This window comes from Sesamum indicum, unplaced genomic scaffold (genome assembly GCF_000512975.1).
Source record: "Sesamum indicum cultivar Zhongzhi No. 13 unplaced genomic scaffold, S_indicum_v1.0 scaffold00179, whole genome shotgun sequence".
Classification (NCBI taxonomy): Eukaryota; Viridiplantae; Streptophyta; class Magnoliopsida; order Lamiales; family Pedaliaceae; genus Sesamum; species Sesamum indicum.
The window spans coordinates 160492-177831 of NW_011628078.1; the positions used below are offsets into that span (position 1 = coordinate 160492).

Sequence of the window (17340 nt, forward strand, 5' to 3'; positions counted from 1 at the left end):
AATTTTCTGCCAACCCCATGAGCCTCCATTCTCCCTAATCGTCCAAATGGAGGTGTCGCGTAATCGACCTTGGTAAAGCCATTCAACCCAAATTGAGGTCCTATCGCACCTGATGATGTCACAGAGTTTCTTGGTCATTAATGTGCGATTCAAGATAGCAATATCTTTGAATCCTATTCCTCCCTCATCTTTCGGTCGGCAGAGATCTTTCCATGCTACCTTCGCATAACCACTGTTTGTTGTCCCCTTCCACAAGAAAGTTCGTAGTCTCTTCTCAATTTCGTTAGTAACTTTCTTTGGAAGTATGAACGCCGATGACCAATATAAACTCAGCGACAAGAGTACAGATTTAATAATCTGCACCCTACCAGCATAAGAAAGAGCCATACCCTCCCAACCCGCAATGCGTTTATCAATTTTCAGCAATAGAGGGTTACAATCAGCAACTGTTAAACGAGAAGATAAAAGAGGTAGCCCTAAATACCTCATCGGTAGGACTCCCTCTTGAAATCCGAGTGCTTCCAACATCTCCTCTCGTAGTCCTTGTGCTGAACGTGAGATAATGAGGTGGCTTTTCTGCACATTTAGCCTGAGCCCCGACCATTCAGCAAAGCTATCCAATCCTGTCTTAAATATCCAATAGAGTTCATATCGGCACGGCAGAATAGTAACAAATCATCAGCAAAACCCAGCTGAAAAATCCTGGCTGCATCACACTTCCAATGAAAAGAAAATAATTCATCCTGGTCAATCAGCTGTAGGAAACCCAATTGTAGGACTTCCATCACAAGCACGAATAAGTATGGTGATAGAGGGTCTCCCTGCCGAAGCCCTCTGGCCCCCGTAAAGAAGCCGTGAGGTTTTCCGTTAAGCCCAACAGAAAATGAGGGTGTTGTGACACACTCCTCAATCCATTTCATAAATGTATGAGGGAACCCAAATAACTCCATCACAGCAATTAGGAAATCCCACTCCACCGTATCATATGCCTTTCGAATGTCCACTTTTAAAGCGCACCGGGGTGGTAGATGGGTCTGGTTATATCCCGTAAACAGTTCCTGTGCCAACATGATATTGTCTCCTATGCTTCGTCCGGGCACGAACGCCGCTTGGCACGGACTAATAAGTTTGTCCAGTATCACACTCAATCGTTGGACAAGGAGCTTGGCAATAATCTTGTACAGTACATTGCAGCAAGATATAGGACAGAAATCACCAACATTCATAGGAGAATGTACCTTTGGTATGAGCGCCAAAAGTGTAGTATTTATCTGCTTCAGAATTCGGCCTGTATGAAAGAAATCCAAGACTGCCGAAGACACCTCCTGCCCTATTATAGGCCATGCAGCTTTGAAGAAGCCCGATGAATACCCATCCGGCCCAGGGGCCTTATCTTCAGCAATGTCAAAAATCGCTTGCTTGACATCCATATGAGTAAATGGCAAGACTAAGGAGTTGACATCATCGTCAGTCAATAAATGTCTAGCCCATGGTCGCAGGAATCGAAGATCTATCATGTCTCTTCGTCGTTCCCCACCAAGTAAATTTTGATAGTACATGACAAACTCATTAATTACTGCTCCTGGATCTGTGTGAGTGGCTCCATGATCATCATTGATTTGTAAGATTCTTCTCGCCGATCTCCTTTGAGCAATCTTACGAAAGAACACCCGGGAGCACTGGTCACCCCCTTCATCCACTGCATTTTTTATCTCTGTTGTAGCATAATCTGTTCAAGTTTAGCTGCTTTAGCTAGTACTACCCGGCAGCAGTGTTCCAACTGTAGGAATAGTTCATCCTGCCTGTTTGAAGTAACAAGTACTTGCGCCATCTCAAGAAACCCTTTTGCCAGTTGGACATTGTGAGATAAGTCCCCCTTTTTCCTCCTCTGCTCTCTAAATATCGGTTTAAGTGCTTTGAGTTTCCTTGTTACGGCATACATGGGTGTCCCTATTATGTTATGTTGCCATACCTGTTGTACACTGGGAATAAATTCTGGAGATAGGGCGAGGTAATTATCGAATCGAAACATACCTCCTAATTGTTGTTGTATATCCCCACTTAACACCATTGGGGAGTGATCTGAAGTGCGTGCTGTGAGGGAAGAATAATATGATGTCGGGAACTGAGCCATCCATCTATCATTGATCAGCATACGATCCAGTCGTTTCCAGAGGTTTCGTGGCCCGGCACTGCAATTGTGCCATGTGTACCATTCGCCCTGCATGGGTAATGGTAATAATCCTGTATTCTGGATGCAAGTATTAAAGTCTTCCATGGCCATTCGAATATTGCCTGATACACCACAGATTTCACTAAGGTCTCGCAATGTATTGAAATCCCCTCCAACAAGCCACGGAATATCAGCACTCTGCATAGCAATATTGTCCATGGAGTCCCATAACGCCCTCCTCTCTACCAACTCATTTGCCCCATAGATAACAGTAATAGCAATGGATTCATGAAGTGCACGGATATTAACATGACAGTGAATAAACTGTGTGCTACATTCAACCACATTAACATCAATAAAATTTTCATCCCACGCTATCCAAATCCGATTACCAGACGATCCATAATCCACAAACCATTTCCATTGAGGTAGTAAAAAAGCCTGAATATGAGATACGTTATTGATACGAACACGAGTTTCAAGGAGACCGAGGAATTGTAACCTGAACTCAGCAACGATGTCTTTGACTGCTAACTGATGATCTCGTTTGTTCAGGCCACGAACATTCCATACTGCTGCATGCAACATGGATCACAGGGCATGGGGCTGCTATGCTTAGGACCCCGAGACGACTCATCTGTATCATCTAATAGGTGAAGTGCATCAAAAGTATTATATATAACAAGCGCCTTACCCCTTTCCTCACGACTAGGGCCGGCTGCATCTCTAGGAGATTCACGTCCCTCTCTCTGCTTTTCTACCACTCGAGCTGATGGTGGTCTGCTCATGTTCCGATCAGGCATATTTGTTGGTCGGGATGGTTTATAAGTAGTATCACCTTCCTCCCTAGGATGGTTCCTACTCCGTTTAGGCATTGTTGGTTCTTGCGGCGTCCCCATTTTTGGTACATATACAGCAATCGGTGGTTTAGCTGGTTTTGGTTTGTTGAGGATACACTCTTTGTCAGAGTGTCCCATTGTCATACATCTTTGGCACTTCTGGGGTAGCCATTCGTACTCAACATCGACTTTACAAGGTGATTCTCCTCCATCCTCATCCGGTGTCATAATTATAATGTCCCCAACATCCAACTTATTGTCATAACTTGGGCCCTCTTATTGTTAGATTCCCACGAGGACCAAGTCTTTTGGGACTTGATGAATCCGCCAAACTTCAAGTTGTTATTGATGAGGGGCAATGGCAGTGGCCTTTTATTTTTTTGGGTAAATGTAATTTTCATTAAGTAAAGTAATACAGTACAACAAGGTGGTGGTTTCTCCGTCGACATGCCGAGGGATACACCATAGTCTATACAAAGCTCGTGTACTAACAGAACTAGCTAATGTAATGCTAAGAATCCGCTGCCTTACATCTTCAATAATCAATATCGCTATGGTGCTCGGTGTTCTTTCCACGTGTTCAAATCGTCTCAGGTTCCTCTCTCTCCAAATGTGGTAGACACATGATGCTAATAGTGCTCGATAAGCTATATTAACAATGTGCTTACCCCTCCATCTCCGAGCTGCCCACTCAATGTCTCTAGCCCAATCTATATTAGGCCAATGAAAACGAACCATTCTTCTAATTGCTGTGAGACATCATCGACTAAATCTGCATTGGAAGAATAAGTGGGCGTGAGGCTCCGTTGCACCCTCGTTGCATAAGATGCAAGTGCCAAGGTCAGATAGCCATGGTTTGTCTGTCGTGGGCAATTTTCCAAGAATAGCAAGCCAAAGGATGAATAAGTGGCGAGGAACCTTAAGAGAACCCGAAAGTAGTGAAGACCAGCCTACTTTCGGTCCAGGGGGATCAAATAATCAATAGAGAGCCTGTGTTGTAGGTCTTCCTTGATCAAATCTCCATACTACTCGGTCATCCCCTCCGTGGATAGTATGCAAAAATTCTCTCACTAAAAATTCTCTCTCTACTACACACACTACTACACCACCTGATATGGTATTGACCATGGGTGGCCCCATCTTTACGGCGTAGGCTAGAATTGGATAAAGTGGTTCGTGACCTGAGGAATGTAAATAGTCAACCACGTTATATGAACGTGACCTACTACTTAGAACATTCAACCAACCACGAGCACGAGTAAACCAATCCACACAACGACACACTTGGGTCGAGCACGAATTGGAGGCTATGTGAATTTGAATCACCAATCTAATAGACTAGATTGACAAAGCAAAGGTTTCACAAAAGCTAAAACAAGTGTATAACTCTCCAAAGTAAGAGAACACTCAATATTTTATAAACTAGATCAATTCTTGAATATTTCGATCGTATCCCACATGCATGGTTGGTATGTGCCTTTTATAGGCCTAAAACACTTCCAAATTAACCTTTCATATCCCCAAGTGACTCCTTGGTGGACGTACATTCAATACTTGGTCAAAAATAACTAAAAACTATGCATTCTTGGTCATAACCGAGTAAAACCCATGCATGACCATGTGAATCCGCGAATTGGTGTATAAATGCACTTTGAATGTAGTTGAAAAGGTCTCTTTTGACCACATGGCTGCACTTGGACGAATTGGGCTCCTATTGTGGGCTTCCTTGGGCTTGAATTAATGAAATTAAGCTCACATGTTGGGCCTCCGATTGTGACTTGATCCCATTAGCAAGGACTAAGTTGGATTGGGCTTCAATTACTTCTTGCATTCTCTTCAACCTTTCTCTTGTCATTGGCCCACTTCCAATGGTTAAATCTTGGTCCATTGGATCTTGAATTTCTTTTGCTTGTTGGACGCCCTTGATATTCCTATCATCCTCCCCTTCTTGAAAAGGAGTCGTCCTCGACTCTTCATTATCTGCATCATAAAAAGGAGAAAGATCAGAAACATTAAAAGTAGCACTTACTCCATACTGACCAGGTAAATCAAGTTTGTAAGAATTGTCATTAATTCTTTCAAGGACTCGGAATGGTCCATCCCCTCTTGGCATGAGCTTGGACTTCCTTTTGTCGGGAAACCTCTCTTTTCTAAGATGCAACCATACTAAGTCTCCCGGTTCAAAGATAACTCGTTTCCTTCCCTTGTTCGCTCGGTTCATGTACTGTTGAGTCATTCTCTCAATATTACTTTTGACCTTTTCATGGATGTGCTTGACAAATTCAGCACGTTTCTTCCCATCCATATTTACTCTCTCCTGCAAAGGCAAGGGAATTAAATCAATAGGTGCAAGAGGATTAAAACCATAAACAATCTGAAAGGGTGAAAACTTAGTAGTGGAGTGGATAGCCCTATTGTACGCAAACTCGACATGCGGTAGACACTCTTCCCAACTCCTTAAGTTCTTTTTCACAATTGTTCTCAACAATGTCGAAAGTGTCCTATTGACCACCTCAGTTTGCCCATCGGTTTGTGGATGGCAAGCAGTAGAGAAAAGCAACTTAGTTCCAAGCTTGCCCCACAAAGTTTTCCAAAAGTAGCTAAGGAACTTGGCATCTCGATCGGACACTATAGTCCTTGGCATACCATGAAGCCTCACAATTTCCTGAAAGAAAAGATTAGCAATATTAGAGGCATCATCAACTTTATGGCATGCTATAAAGTGTGCCATTTTGGAAAACCTGTCTACAACAACAAAAATAGAATCTCTCCCCCTCTTAGACCTAGGTAATCCCAAAACAAAGTCCATTGAAATATCTTCCCAAGGTACACTAGGAATAGGGAGGGGCATGTACAATCCATGGGGATTGATTAAGGACTTTGCCTTATGACAAACTATGCATTTTCCCACAAACTTTTCAACATCTCTACGCATCTTTTGCCAATAAAAGTGTTCGCTCAAGACTCCCAAAGTTTTAGAAATACCAAAGTGACCCATCAAACCCCCAGAATGTGCTTCCTTCAATAATGAACGAATAGAACAATTAGGAACACAAAGCTGGTTGGCTCGAAATAAACATCCATCATGCAAATAGAATTTATCCCATCCAATGCTTGGGCTGCAATTTCCAAACACTTTACCAAAATCAACATCATTAGCATACAAATCTTTGATGAGCTCAAAACCAAGAATTTTAGCATCCATTATTGAAAGTAAAACATACCTTCTTGAAAGTGCATCAGCAACAATGTTCTCCTTACCTTTCTTGTGCTTGATCACATACTCCAAGAGTACACCCCTTGGATTCGTTTAAATTTTGCATTTAAAATTTTATTATTATGCGTTTTATTTGTCAATCCCGCAAGAGCTTTCTCGGGCCGCACCACAGATCCCTTCAAGTGGTATCAGAGACCTGTTCGATGTAGGGCCGATGGTTATGGAGAAGGAGAAGACGAAGAAGATAAGCAACAAACTACTCACGAGGCAGACGAAGAAACCGATTCTGACTCAGACTCCAAAAGCGAAGAAGAGGAAAGCACAGCAGCAGTGCCTCCGAAGAAGACCAAGTTGAATCCACCGCGTGAAGAAGAAGGACCCGTATCTGGAAAAGAGGAGTCGGAGTGCTCTTCCCCATCTTCGTCTTCGTCCAATTTCATCATCATGCCTGCCGCAAAACCTAGCGTGAAGAACACCCCTTTCTCTAAGATATTCTCCGAAGAGGATGAAATCGCTCTGCTTAAAGGCCTCGCCGTTTTCTGGGCTGACGGGAGGAACAACAAGTGGACCGAGTTTTACAACTTCATCAAGGACAATCTCCAGCATCAGTTTACCAGAACTCAGGTGTCTGAGGAGATTCGTAGGCTCAAGGGCAAGTTTGAGAACAATTTTAAAAAAGCTCGCGCCAATGGGGACTGGCTTGATTTGTTGGACGCCCATGAATCCGCTGTGTTTGATGTGTCGAAGACACTGTGGGGAGAAGATAAATGCGAAGCTGGGGACAAACATGCTGAAAAAGAAAAGGAGACACCACAAAAGGGAGACAGAAGCAGATTCCAAAAGAAGAGAAAACGGGCTGGGAAAGAGCATGATGCAGACAAAGAGATAATGAAGAACCAAAAAAAAACGGGGAAGATTGACAAAGAGGAGTTTGCTTCTGCGTACCCACTCGTGGCATTGTCTTTGAATGAAAATGGATATCCCAACTTCATCAAGGAGAAATTCCTTTTGATTGGCAGAGAGAAGTTACAGGAGCTGGAAGAGAAGTGGAGGGATGTGAAAGCTGCAGAGCTTAGCCTGGAGCTTAAAAGGATTGATTTGATTAGGAGGGACTTGCACAATCTACTCTGAAGCAAATGAAGGATTTAAGAGACTTTTTGGCTTTTGAACAGGTATAACATACTGTTGCTGTCCATCTTAGTGTTAGTCCGGAAAGACATCTTCATAATCCTGCAAAAGAGATGTAACAACACTAGGCAAAGAAGAGGTTAGGTCGTTAGAATTCAACATAGCCTCTTTGTACACAAGTACTATGAGGTTTTGTCGAGAAAACAAAGCTTCCTTGATTTCACTCTTCCTAGCAACTAGTAAACTCTCTTTCTCTTCTTTTTCCCTCTCCTTTTTCTTTCTTCTCGCAACTTTGCTCTCTTTTTCTCCCTCTTTTGAATCTTTCATTCTTTTTTCACTCTCATTTTCACTTTCTTCTTTTCCTTTCTCTTTCCTTTTCTCACACTCTCTTTTCTTTTCTCTCAAGATTTGATCTTGCAAAATTTGTTTTGGTGTCATCGGATTGAGAGTTATTGATTCTTCTCGAAGCACAAAAGAGTAACGATTTTGGAATCCATCATGTGTTACTTGCCTATCAAACTGCCATGGTCTTCCCAACAGTATGTGGCATGCTTTCATTGGTACAACATCACATAAAACCTCATCCTTATATCTTCCAATTGAAAAAAATACCTTTACTTGCTTGGTCACCTTCAGCTCTCCACACTCATTCAACCATTGAAGCTTGTACGGGCGGTGGTGCTTGAAAGTAGGTAGACTTAATTTTTGAACCAATTCAGTACTTGCCACATTGCAACAACTTCCACCATCAATAATCATACTACATACCTTTCCATGAACTTGACAGCGTGTATGGAACAGGTTTTCTCTTTGGCAATTATCTTCTTCCAACATCTGGGCACTAAGGGTTCTTCTAGTAACAAGCAATTCTCCTTCTTCAGCATACTCTCCATCACCATCTTCTTTTGATGATTCCTCTTTGTCGGTGATTTCTTCCTCGGTTTCCAACTCTCCATGATTGTTGAAGATCATTGTACGTCGGTTAGGACACTCACTTGCTATGTGTCCTTTTCCTTGGCACTTGAAACACTTTATATCACGATTTCTTGAAGAATTGGGTTCAGGCTGTACCTTTTTGGTAGCAACTTTGTCATCATGTTTAGGATCTGCCTGCTTGAATCTTGATGTAGTAGGGGTGTCTTTCTTAGGGTTGTTCTTCCATGGACCGAATGCCGACGAGTTAGAAGTCTTCCTCAAATGTCCTCTTCGCTTGAGTTGTTGTTCCACCTTGATGGCTTGGTGTACCATCTCTTCAAGTTCTACATAGTGGTGCATCTCCACAACATCGGCGATTTCCCGATTGAGCCCATGCAAGAAACGAGCCATAGTTGCTTCATTGTCCTCTATAATGTTAGTTCGAATCATGGCAATCTCCATCTCCTTGTAGTACTCATCAACACTTTTAGAACCTTGAGTAAGACGTTGGAGATGGTTGTGAAGCTCACGACGATAATAGGATGGAACGAACCTTCTCCTCATGGTTGCTCTCATCTCTTCCCATGTTGTGATGGGACGTTCACCATTCCTAACCCGTTCCTTTTGCATTTGATCCCACCAAACAAGAGCATAATCAGTAAACTCAAGGGCTGCGAGTTTTACCTTTTTACTCTCCGAGTAGTTGTGGCATGAAAAGATTTGCTCGACACGCATCTCCCACTCTAAATACACTTCGGGATCACTCTTTCCTTTAAATGAAGGAATGGTGACCTTAACTCCTCCTAGGCCACCGTCTTCTTCTCTAGGTCGTCTCGGTCTATCTCTTGGCCGATTCAATCTTCTTGGCCGAATGTCCTCATATTCTTCTCCATCGCTTGGATCCTCCAAATACTCATTATAAATAGGGGGTTGAGGACGTGGATTTACAGCATGTCTTTGATTTGTAGCTCTTGGACCGGCTACTTGATTCTCTACTTGATCCAATCTTTCATGAAGTCCTTCTAGTTTACGGTCAAGCAACTTCTCAAAGTGGCTTACTAAGGCTTGCATATGGAATGCATCGACCCCACCTTGCATCGTTTGTCCCGAGTTGTTGTCATCACTTGCTTGAGCAACTCCTTTATCTCGATTTTCTGTCATTTAGTAAAATATTTTATTTTTTTTTTTGTGTTTTTATAGGAACCTCACCAAATTCTTGCCACACTCTTTTTTTCTCTCTTTATTTTTCTCCTCGTGTTTCACTCCTCACTTAATAGGCTCACACTTTTGGCCCTCAATAATAGTCTCACTTCACTCAACACTCTCTAATCTAAGCTCTTGTGAAACTCAATGCTTTATCTAGTGACTCAAACACAAATGCCAATTCTTTTCTCAACCAAGTATGCGTATGTGGACGCTTCAGACTCACCCGTAGCTAGAGAAAGGTCTAAAGAAGTTCAGTATAACTGGGGAAATGAAGACCAATTGGCTTACAAAGATAATAGCAAAGTAAAGTAATGAATGATCTTTTTTTTGTTTCTATTTTTTTTTTTTTTTTGCTGCTCTCCTTTTTTTTTGAGCTTTTCTTTTTGCTGTTTTTCTTTTGTTTTTTTTTAAATATAACAACAGGGGGAAGGTACGGAAGATTGTGGTGGTAGATAAAAGATTCAAGGTAAATCAAATGAAATAAAGAAAGCCTACCGTATCAACTTAGGCTCTGATACCACATGATATGGTATTGACCATGGGTGGCCCCATCTTTACGGCGTAGGCTAGAATTGGATAAAGTGGTTCGTGACCTAAGGAATGTAAATAGTCAACCACGTTATATGAACGTGACCTACTACTTAGAACATTCAACCAACCACGAGCACGAGTAAACCAATCCACACAACGACACACTTGGGTCGAGCACGAATTGGAGGCTATGTGAATTTGAATCACCAATCTAATAGACTAGATTGACAAAGCAAAGGTTTCACAAAAGCTAAAACAAGTGTATAACTCTCCAAAGTAAGAGAAACTCAATATTTTATAAACTAGATCAATTCTTGAATATTTCGATCGTATCCCACATGCATGGTTGGTATGTGCCTTTTATAGGCCTAAAACACTTCCAAATTAACCTTTCATATCCCCAAGTGACTCCTTGGTGGACGTACATTCAATACTTGGTCAAAAATAACTAAAAACTATGCATTCTTGGTCATAACCGAGTAAAACCCATGCATGACCATGTGAATCCGAGAATTGGTGTATAAATGCACTTTGAATGTAGTTGAAAGGTCTCTTTTGACCACATGGCTGCACTTGGACGAGTTGGGCTCCTATTGTGGGCTTCCTTGGGCTTGAATTAATGAAATTAAGCTCACATGTTGGGCCTCCGATTGTGACTTGATCCCATTAGCAAGGACTAAGTTGGATTGGGCTTGAATTACTTCTTGCATTCTCTTCAACCTTTCTCTTGTCATTGGCCCACTTCCAATGGTTAAATCTTGGTCCAATGGATCTTGAATTTCTTTTGGTTGTTGGACGCCCTCGATATTCCTATCACCACCAAAAACACACACTAGTGTCTTCCCCATGCAAACTCCGACCGGCGATGGAGGAGAAGCGCCGGCCGGCCGACGGTGGAGAGGACGCCGACAGTCGTCCGGTGGTCGGAGATGGAGGGGAGGAAGAGGAACAGTCCTTGTTTCGCGAAGAAGAACACCAACTCGCCATGGAAGAAGAAGACCCGGCCTCCACTGTTCCAGCGACCGAAGGTGACTCCCATGGCAGCCCAAGGTCTGTGGAGGCGGAAGGAGCATTAGTGATGAGAAATGGTGAAGAAATGGGCGGGGAATAGCCGGATCTGGAACTGAGGTCTCGCGCCATCAACAATGGTGGAAATCGGTCTTCGTCTCCACGCGACTTCAAATTGGATGAGTTCCTCACTCTCGTGCACAAAGTAATCGACCATGGCGACTCACAGGCTATGGATGCCCTGAAGGAATTGAAACGACGATGGGAGGCTCGATTAGGGATTGGGAAGTCGCGGTTGCCGATGGAAAGCTTGAATGTTGACGATGACCCGTTTGCTCGCGAGTTGAGACAGGCATGCCGGAGACGTACAACACCGACGACGACGATACTAGGGACTGGAATGGCAGCGACGTTCCAGCGTCGACCGGCTATGCGTGGGAGAATAATTACATCATCTCCGCCGGCGACTTTGCACAACAACAACGCAAACCAGACCTCGTCGGCGGCTTCGAGAAACGCGAACCAGATCTCGCGGCGGCTTTGCACAGTAGAAACGCGAACCAGATATCGCAGGCGACCGTTGGAATTCCGACGAAGGATGACGTGCACAATGTTGCTGACATGGACGCCTCGGTGGACAACGGTGGAGCTGATGTGGCGGGGTATGTTAGTGACATGGAGGCTTGCTTGGAGCATACTGCTGACATCAGCCCTAGTAGGGCTGACATCATCGCTGCTGCTAGGGCTGACATCATCGCTGCTACTAGGGCTGACATCATCAATTACATTGATGCTGATGTCAGCAATGACACAGGCGCATCTAGGGCTGATGTCAGCGATTACACTATCAAATCTAGGGCTGACATCATCGCTGACACAGGGAAAGCTAGGGCTGACATCAGCGCTGACACATGCAAAAATAGGGATGATGTCAGCAATTTTGTGGAAAGAAAACAAGCTATGCATGATGCTCCTGTTCAAACGGGATTGTACGTTGGAAATATCCCGTTGCATGCATACCCGGAACCAATCATCGACGACAAAATAGCGCATGCATTTAATCATTCGACCCGGAAAACCTTATCATTCATTGCCCCAACAATGCAAAACGGAGAGGTTGTCGTTCGACCTTCTTTAGATGCGGTACGTAATGGGTCTAAACGTTGGAAATCTACTGCAGTTGGCTATTTCTTGGGCAAACGGCTATATTATCATCACCTTAAGGAGTTTGCACATTCGGTCTGGCCAGCACTAAGGGAGGTGACAGCGACCACAAACGGATTCTTCTTTTTTCAGTTTAAAACAGTTTGTGATATGGAGGAGATAATTGAGGGAGGCCCGTGGTTGTTCCAAGGGCAGCGAGATAATTGAGGGAGGCCCATGGTTGTTCCAAGGGCAGCCGATAGTACTTCAAAAGTGGGAACCGGGGATGGCCATGAGAAAGTTGAAGCATACACAAGTGCCCGTCTGGATTAAATTACGACACCTTCCGATGGAACTTTGGACGATAGAAGGATTGAGTACTGTAACGAGTGGTGTGGGGAAGCCCCTTTATCCCGACGCGATTACAAGAGCATGCACGAGACTGGACTTTGCTCGTGTATGCGTGATGATTGATGCCACACAAAAGTTGCATAACCATATTATTGTCATGGCACCTGATGAAGAAGGAGGGGAGACACCTTGCAAAGTTGACATTGAGTATGAATGGCTCCCACCAAAGTGCACAGCGTGCATGTCATTGGGACATTCGAACAAGGATTGTGCACTAAACAAAACCCGCAAACCGACGAAGCCAACAGTAAATGTGTATGTGCCGAAAGTCAATGTAGCACAACCGCAACCTCCGACTAAGGGACGTGAGACGATGAAACCAGTGGTTGAAGATATACCCAAAGCACATGCGGGAAATAGACATGTGGACCAGAACCACTCCAAGCAAGACGAGAGGGGTAAGGCAATTGTTATTTATAATGCCTTTGACGCTTTGCACTTAATTGATGATGCAGATGAGCATTCAGGGGTTCCTAACACAAGCAGCCTCATGGACAATGATCCATGTTGAACATCGCTGTGTGGAATGTCCGTGGGCTGAACAAACGAGACCATCAGTTCGCTTTGAAGGATTTGGTCTCTGAATACAGGTTACACTTCCTAGGCATTCTTGAAACTCGTGTTCGTTTGAATAATGTTATGCATATTCAATCATTTCTACTTCCACATTAGAAATGGTTTGTCGATTATTCTTCTGTTGGTAATCGCATCTGGCTAGCTTGGGATGAGAATGTTGTTGATGTCCATATCTTAGACTTGGCAGATCAGTTTATTCACTGTCGGGTTACTAATATGGCTGTCAATGAATCTGTTATTATCACTGTTGTTTATGGGGCATCTGAGGTGATTGATCGTCGGAATTTATGGACTGCACTGGAGACGCTCGCCCAGCAGTGCTCTGACATCCCGTGGATGGTGGGAGGGGATTTTAATGCAGTACGTGACCTTAACGAAGTATGTGGCATCTCAGGAGATATAAGGATGGCCACCGAAGAATTTAATGCCGGTATTCCGGAGGCGGGGCTGATCCCACTTCCTATGCAAGGTGAATGGTTCACGTGGCATAATTGCAGTACGTCTATGAGGAGTTTATGGAAACGGCTGGATCGGATTCTTATTAATGACCGCTGGCTGGCAAGGTTCCCGAGCGCATATTATCACAGCCTTACACCACGGACATCTGACCACTCACCACTGGTTTTACATGGGGATATACAACATCATAATGGAGGCATGTTTCGATTTGATAATTATCTTGCCCATTCACCTGAGTTTATCCACAATGTGCAGAATATTTGGCATCATGAGATTGTTGGTATTCCTATGTATGCTGTGACACGTAAACTGAAGGCACTTAAACCAGTCTTTAGACTGCAAAGGAGAAATAAGGGAGATTTGACGATGAATGTCCAACTAGCCAAGGTTTTCTTGATGAGGCACAACAGTTGGTGAGCTCTGACAGACCAAATGAGCTATATTTACTTCTGGAGTACTGTTGTCGAATCGTTTATGCTAAAGCGGCAAAACTCGAACAAATTATGCTGCAATAGAGAGCCAAGATGCAGTGGATGAAAGATGGAGATCAATGTTCCTGGGTTTTCTTTCGTAAAATTGCACAGAGACGAGTAATGAGAAGAATCTTACAGATCAATGATGAGAATGGTTTCACGCACACGGATCTGGGGGAGGTCGCCCATGAGTTTGTCTCATACTATCATAACCTCTTAGGAGGCACCAGAAGACAGTTGTCAGTGGATATTCGTTATCTTAAACCGTGGGCAAGGCACTGTATCACTGATGAGGAAGCTAATCAATTACTCCTTCCACTCTCGGCGGAAGATGTGAAGCAAGCAGTGTTTGATATTGCTGATGACAAGGCACCGGGACCTGATGGCTACTCGTCAAGGTTTTCAAGGCGGCTTGGCCTGTGGTGGGGGAAGAAGTTACGAGGGCGGTACTAGACTTCTTTTCTACCGGAAAACTTCTGAAGCAAATCAACTCCACGATCTTGGCCCTGAGCCCAAAGGTACATACGCCTATGTCGGTTAATGATTTTAGACCAATTTCATGATGCAATGTTTTATACAAGATCATTGCGAAACTACTTGTCCAAAAAATTAGTGTGCTGCTGGACAAGATAGTTAACCCCTGTCAGACAGCTTTTATTCCGGGAAGAAGCATTGGGGACAACATTATGTTAGCCCAGGAATTATTCTCGAGATATAACCAGATGCGCCTACCCCCGAGATGCGCACTTAAAGTGGATATCAGGAAGGCCTATGATACGGTGGAGTGGGACTTCCTGTTAGCAGTTTTGCAGTTGTTCGGGTTTCCACCTACGTTTACAAGGTGGATTGAGGAGTGTGTTTCCACGACATCATTCTCGATTGGGCTCAATGGAAAACCTCATGGGTTCTTTTCTGGAGCGAGAGGACTACGGCAGGGAGACCCACTTTCTCCTTATCTGTTTCTCCTTGTTATGGAAGCTTTACATCTAGGATTCTTGCAACGAATTGAACAGGACCTCCAATTCACTTATCATTGGAAGTGTGAGAGTTCTAAGGTTTTTCAGATGGGATTTGCAGACGACCTCCTCTTACTTTGCAGAGCTGACTTAGACTCCATCAGAGTCTTCAAAGAGGGATTGGACTGATTTGCGGAGTGGTCGGGCCTTCGGTTGAATGTTCAAAACAGTCACTTAATCATTTCATGTTCGGCTCAAAATTTGAAGGACCAGATGTTGGATATTTTGGGCTTTCAGGAGGGCCACCTTCCAATGAGGTATCTGGGTCTTCCCTTAATTTCGTCTAGGTTGTCCATCTCTGATTGCCAACCGCTTATCTCAAAAAATGATGCACGTATTAATGGATGGGAAGGGATTTCATTATCATATGCTGGGCGGGTACAAATCATCAAATCTGTGTTTTCAGCATTGAGTTTATATTGGGCTTCTGCATTCATATTACCTAAGAAAGTCATCAATGAAATTGAGAAGAGGTTGAGGACTTTCCTATGGAAGGGTACGACGTCCAGTGGGTACGCTAAGGTAGCCTGGAAAGATGTGTGTCGACCGATGGATGAGGGGGGACTTGGGTTCAAGGACATCTCCACCTTGAATCGCGCATTAATGAGCAAGAAATTATGTGATGTTATCCAGTGTGACAGGACATCCATATGGGTTCAGTGGCTCTACCAAGACCGATTACATGAAAGATCAATTTGGACTATCAGTGAACATGGAGGTTCTTGGGGATGGCGGAAAATACTCAGGCTTCGTCCTTTCCTTCGCTATATCGTGGATTACCAGATTGGAAATGGAGACAGATTCTTTGTTTGGCAGGACCATGGCATCACTTGGGTCCACTTATCGAGCGATTCCCTCAAGGTCCTCGCCATCTTAGACTTGAAGAATCAGCAAAACTCAGGTCGGTGATTCCATCAGCAGGAGAATGGCAATGGCCTACCATCACGGACTTTGAATGTTTGGAGACCACACATAACCTATCGCTTATTTTTGGAGGTGAGGATCGAGTGTTGTGGAGATGTGACGAAGGGCAACCTACTATTCAGACCCTCTACCGATTATTCGATCACTCTGAGACGAAAGTAGGATGGTCTTCACTACTTTCGGGCTCCTTGAAGATTCCTCGTCATTCGTTCATCCTATGGCTCGCAATCCTTGGCAAACTACCCACCACGGACAAACCATGGCTATCTCACCTAGGGGTGTGCATATTGTGCGATGAGGGAGCTATGGAATCTCATCCACATTTATTCTTCCGATGCAGATTTAGTCGTCAGTGCCTTTATGAGATTCGCAGAAGGATTCGCTTTCACTGGCCCAATAGAGATTGGGCAACAGATATTGAATGGGCGACACGAAAATGGAGAGGTAAGCACATTATCAATGGAGCTTACCGTACACTACTTGCATCGTGTGTCTACCACATATGGAGGGAGAGGAACTTGAGGAGATTTGAACATACCGAGCGGACACCGGCCACTTTGAGTATCCTAATCATCGATGACGTCAGGCAGAGGATTCTTACCGTTGATTTAGCATCGTCAGTCAGTACACGAGCATTGTATAGATTATGGCGTATCCCTTGGGTAGAGGGAGAAACCATTTGATGATCCCATGTTGTACTTTACCATTACTCTTTATTAATGTAGGTCTAGACCCATGCATTTGTGTGGAAAATTTGGTATGTGTAATAATAACAACAAGTTACTATGAAAGGAAAACAAACTTTTTATAATAAAACTGTACGAAACAACTAAATTTTGAACATTTTCAGAATTCCACAAAACCTTACCCTAATGTAGCATTTGTGTGGTAAATTTGCTTAGCGTAATCATAACTACAAGTTTGTATGAAAGGAAAATAAACTCTCTTTAATAAAATCGTGCAAAACAACTTTTTTGTTTTTGGGGAAATGTAAGATTCATTAAACAAAATTGGGTAAAGAGTACAAAGTACAACAATCAAATGGTGGTACCCCCAACAGACCAAGGGATACGCCACAGTCTATAGAGAGCACATGTACTAATAGAACTGGGAAGATTAATACTAATTATCCTCTGTCTAACGTCTTCTATGATGCAAGTAGCTAATACGGCTTCCGGCCGATGGGTGTGCTCAAACCGTCTCAAATTCCTCTCTCGCCATATATGGTATATGCGTGCACCAAGTAATGCTCGATAAGCAACATTAACAATATGCTTCCCCCTCCACTTCCTCGATGCCCATTCCACGTCTCTTGTCCACT

At 43.6% G+C, this 17340-nt stretch overlaps 1 protein-coding gene across 1 annotated transcript; it reads right to left on the bottom strand.

The window, feature by feature from the left end:
* Positions 1 to 4723: 4723 nt before the first annotated feature.
* LOC105179621 lies at positions 4724 to 9433 on the bottom strand. Its single transcript, XM_011103265.1, is given in 6 exon segments — positions 4724 to 5183; positions 5337 to 6101; positions 6237 to 6311; positions 6494 to 6773; positions 7384 to 7459; positions 7865 to 9433. Coding segments are annotated over 6 exon segments (3225 nt in total).
* Between the last annotated feature and the right edge of the window lie 7907 nt (positions 9434 to 17340).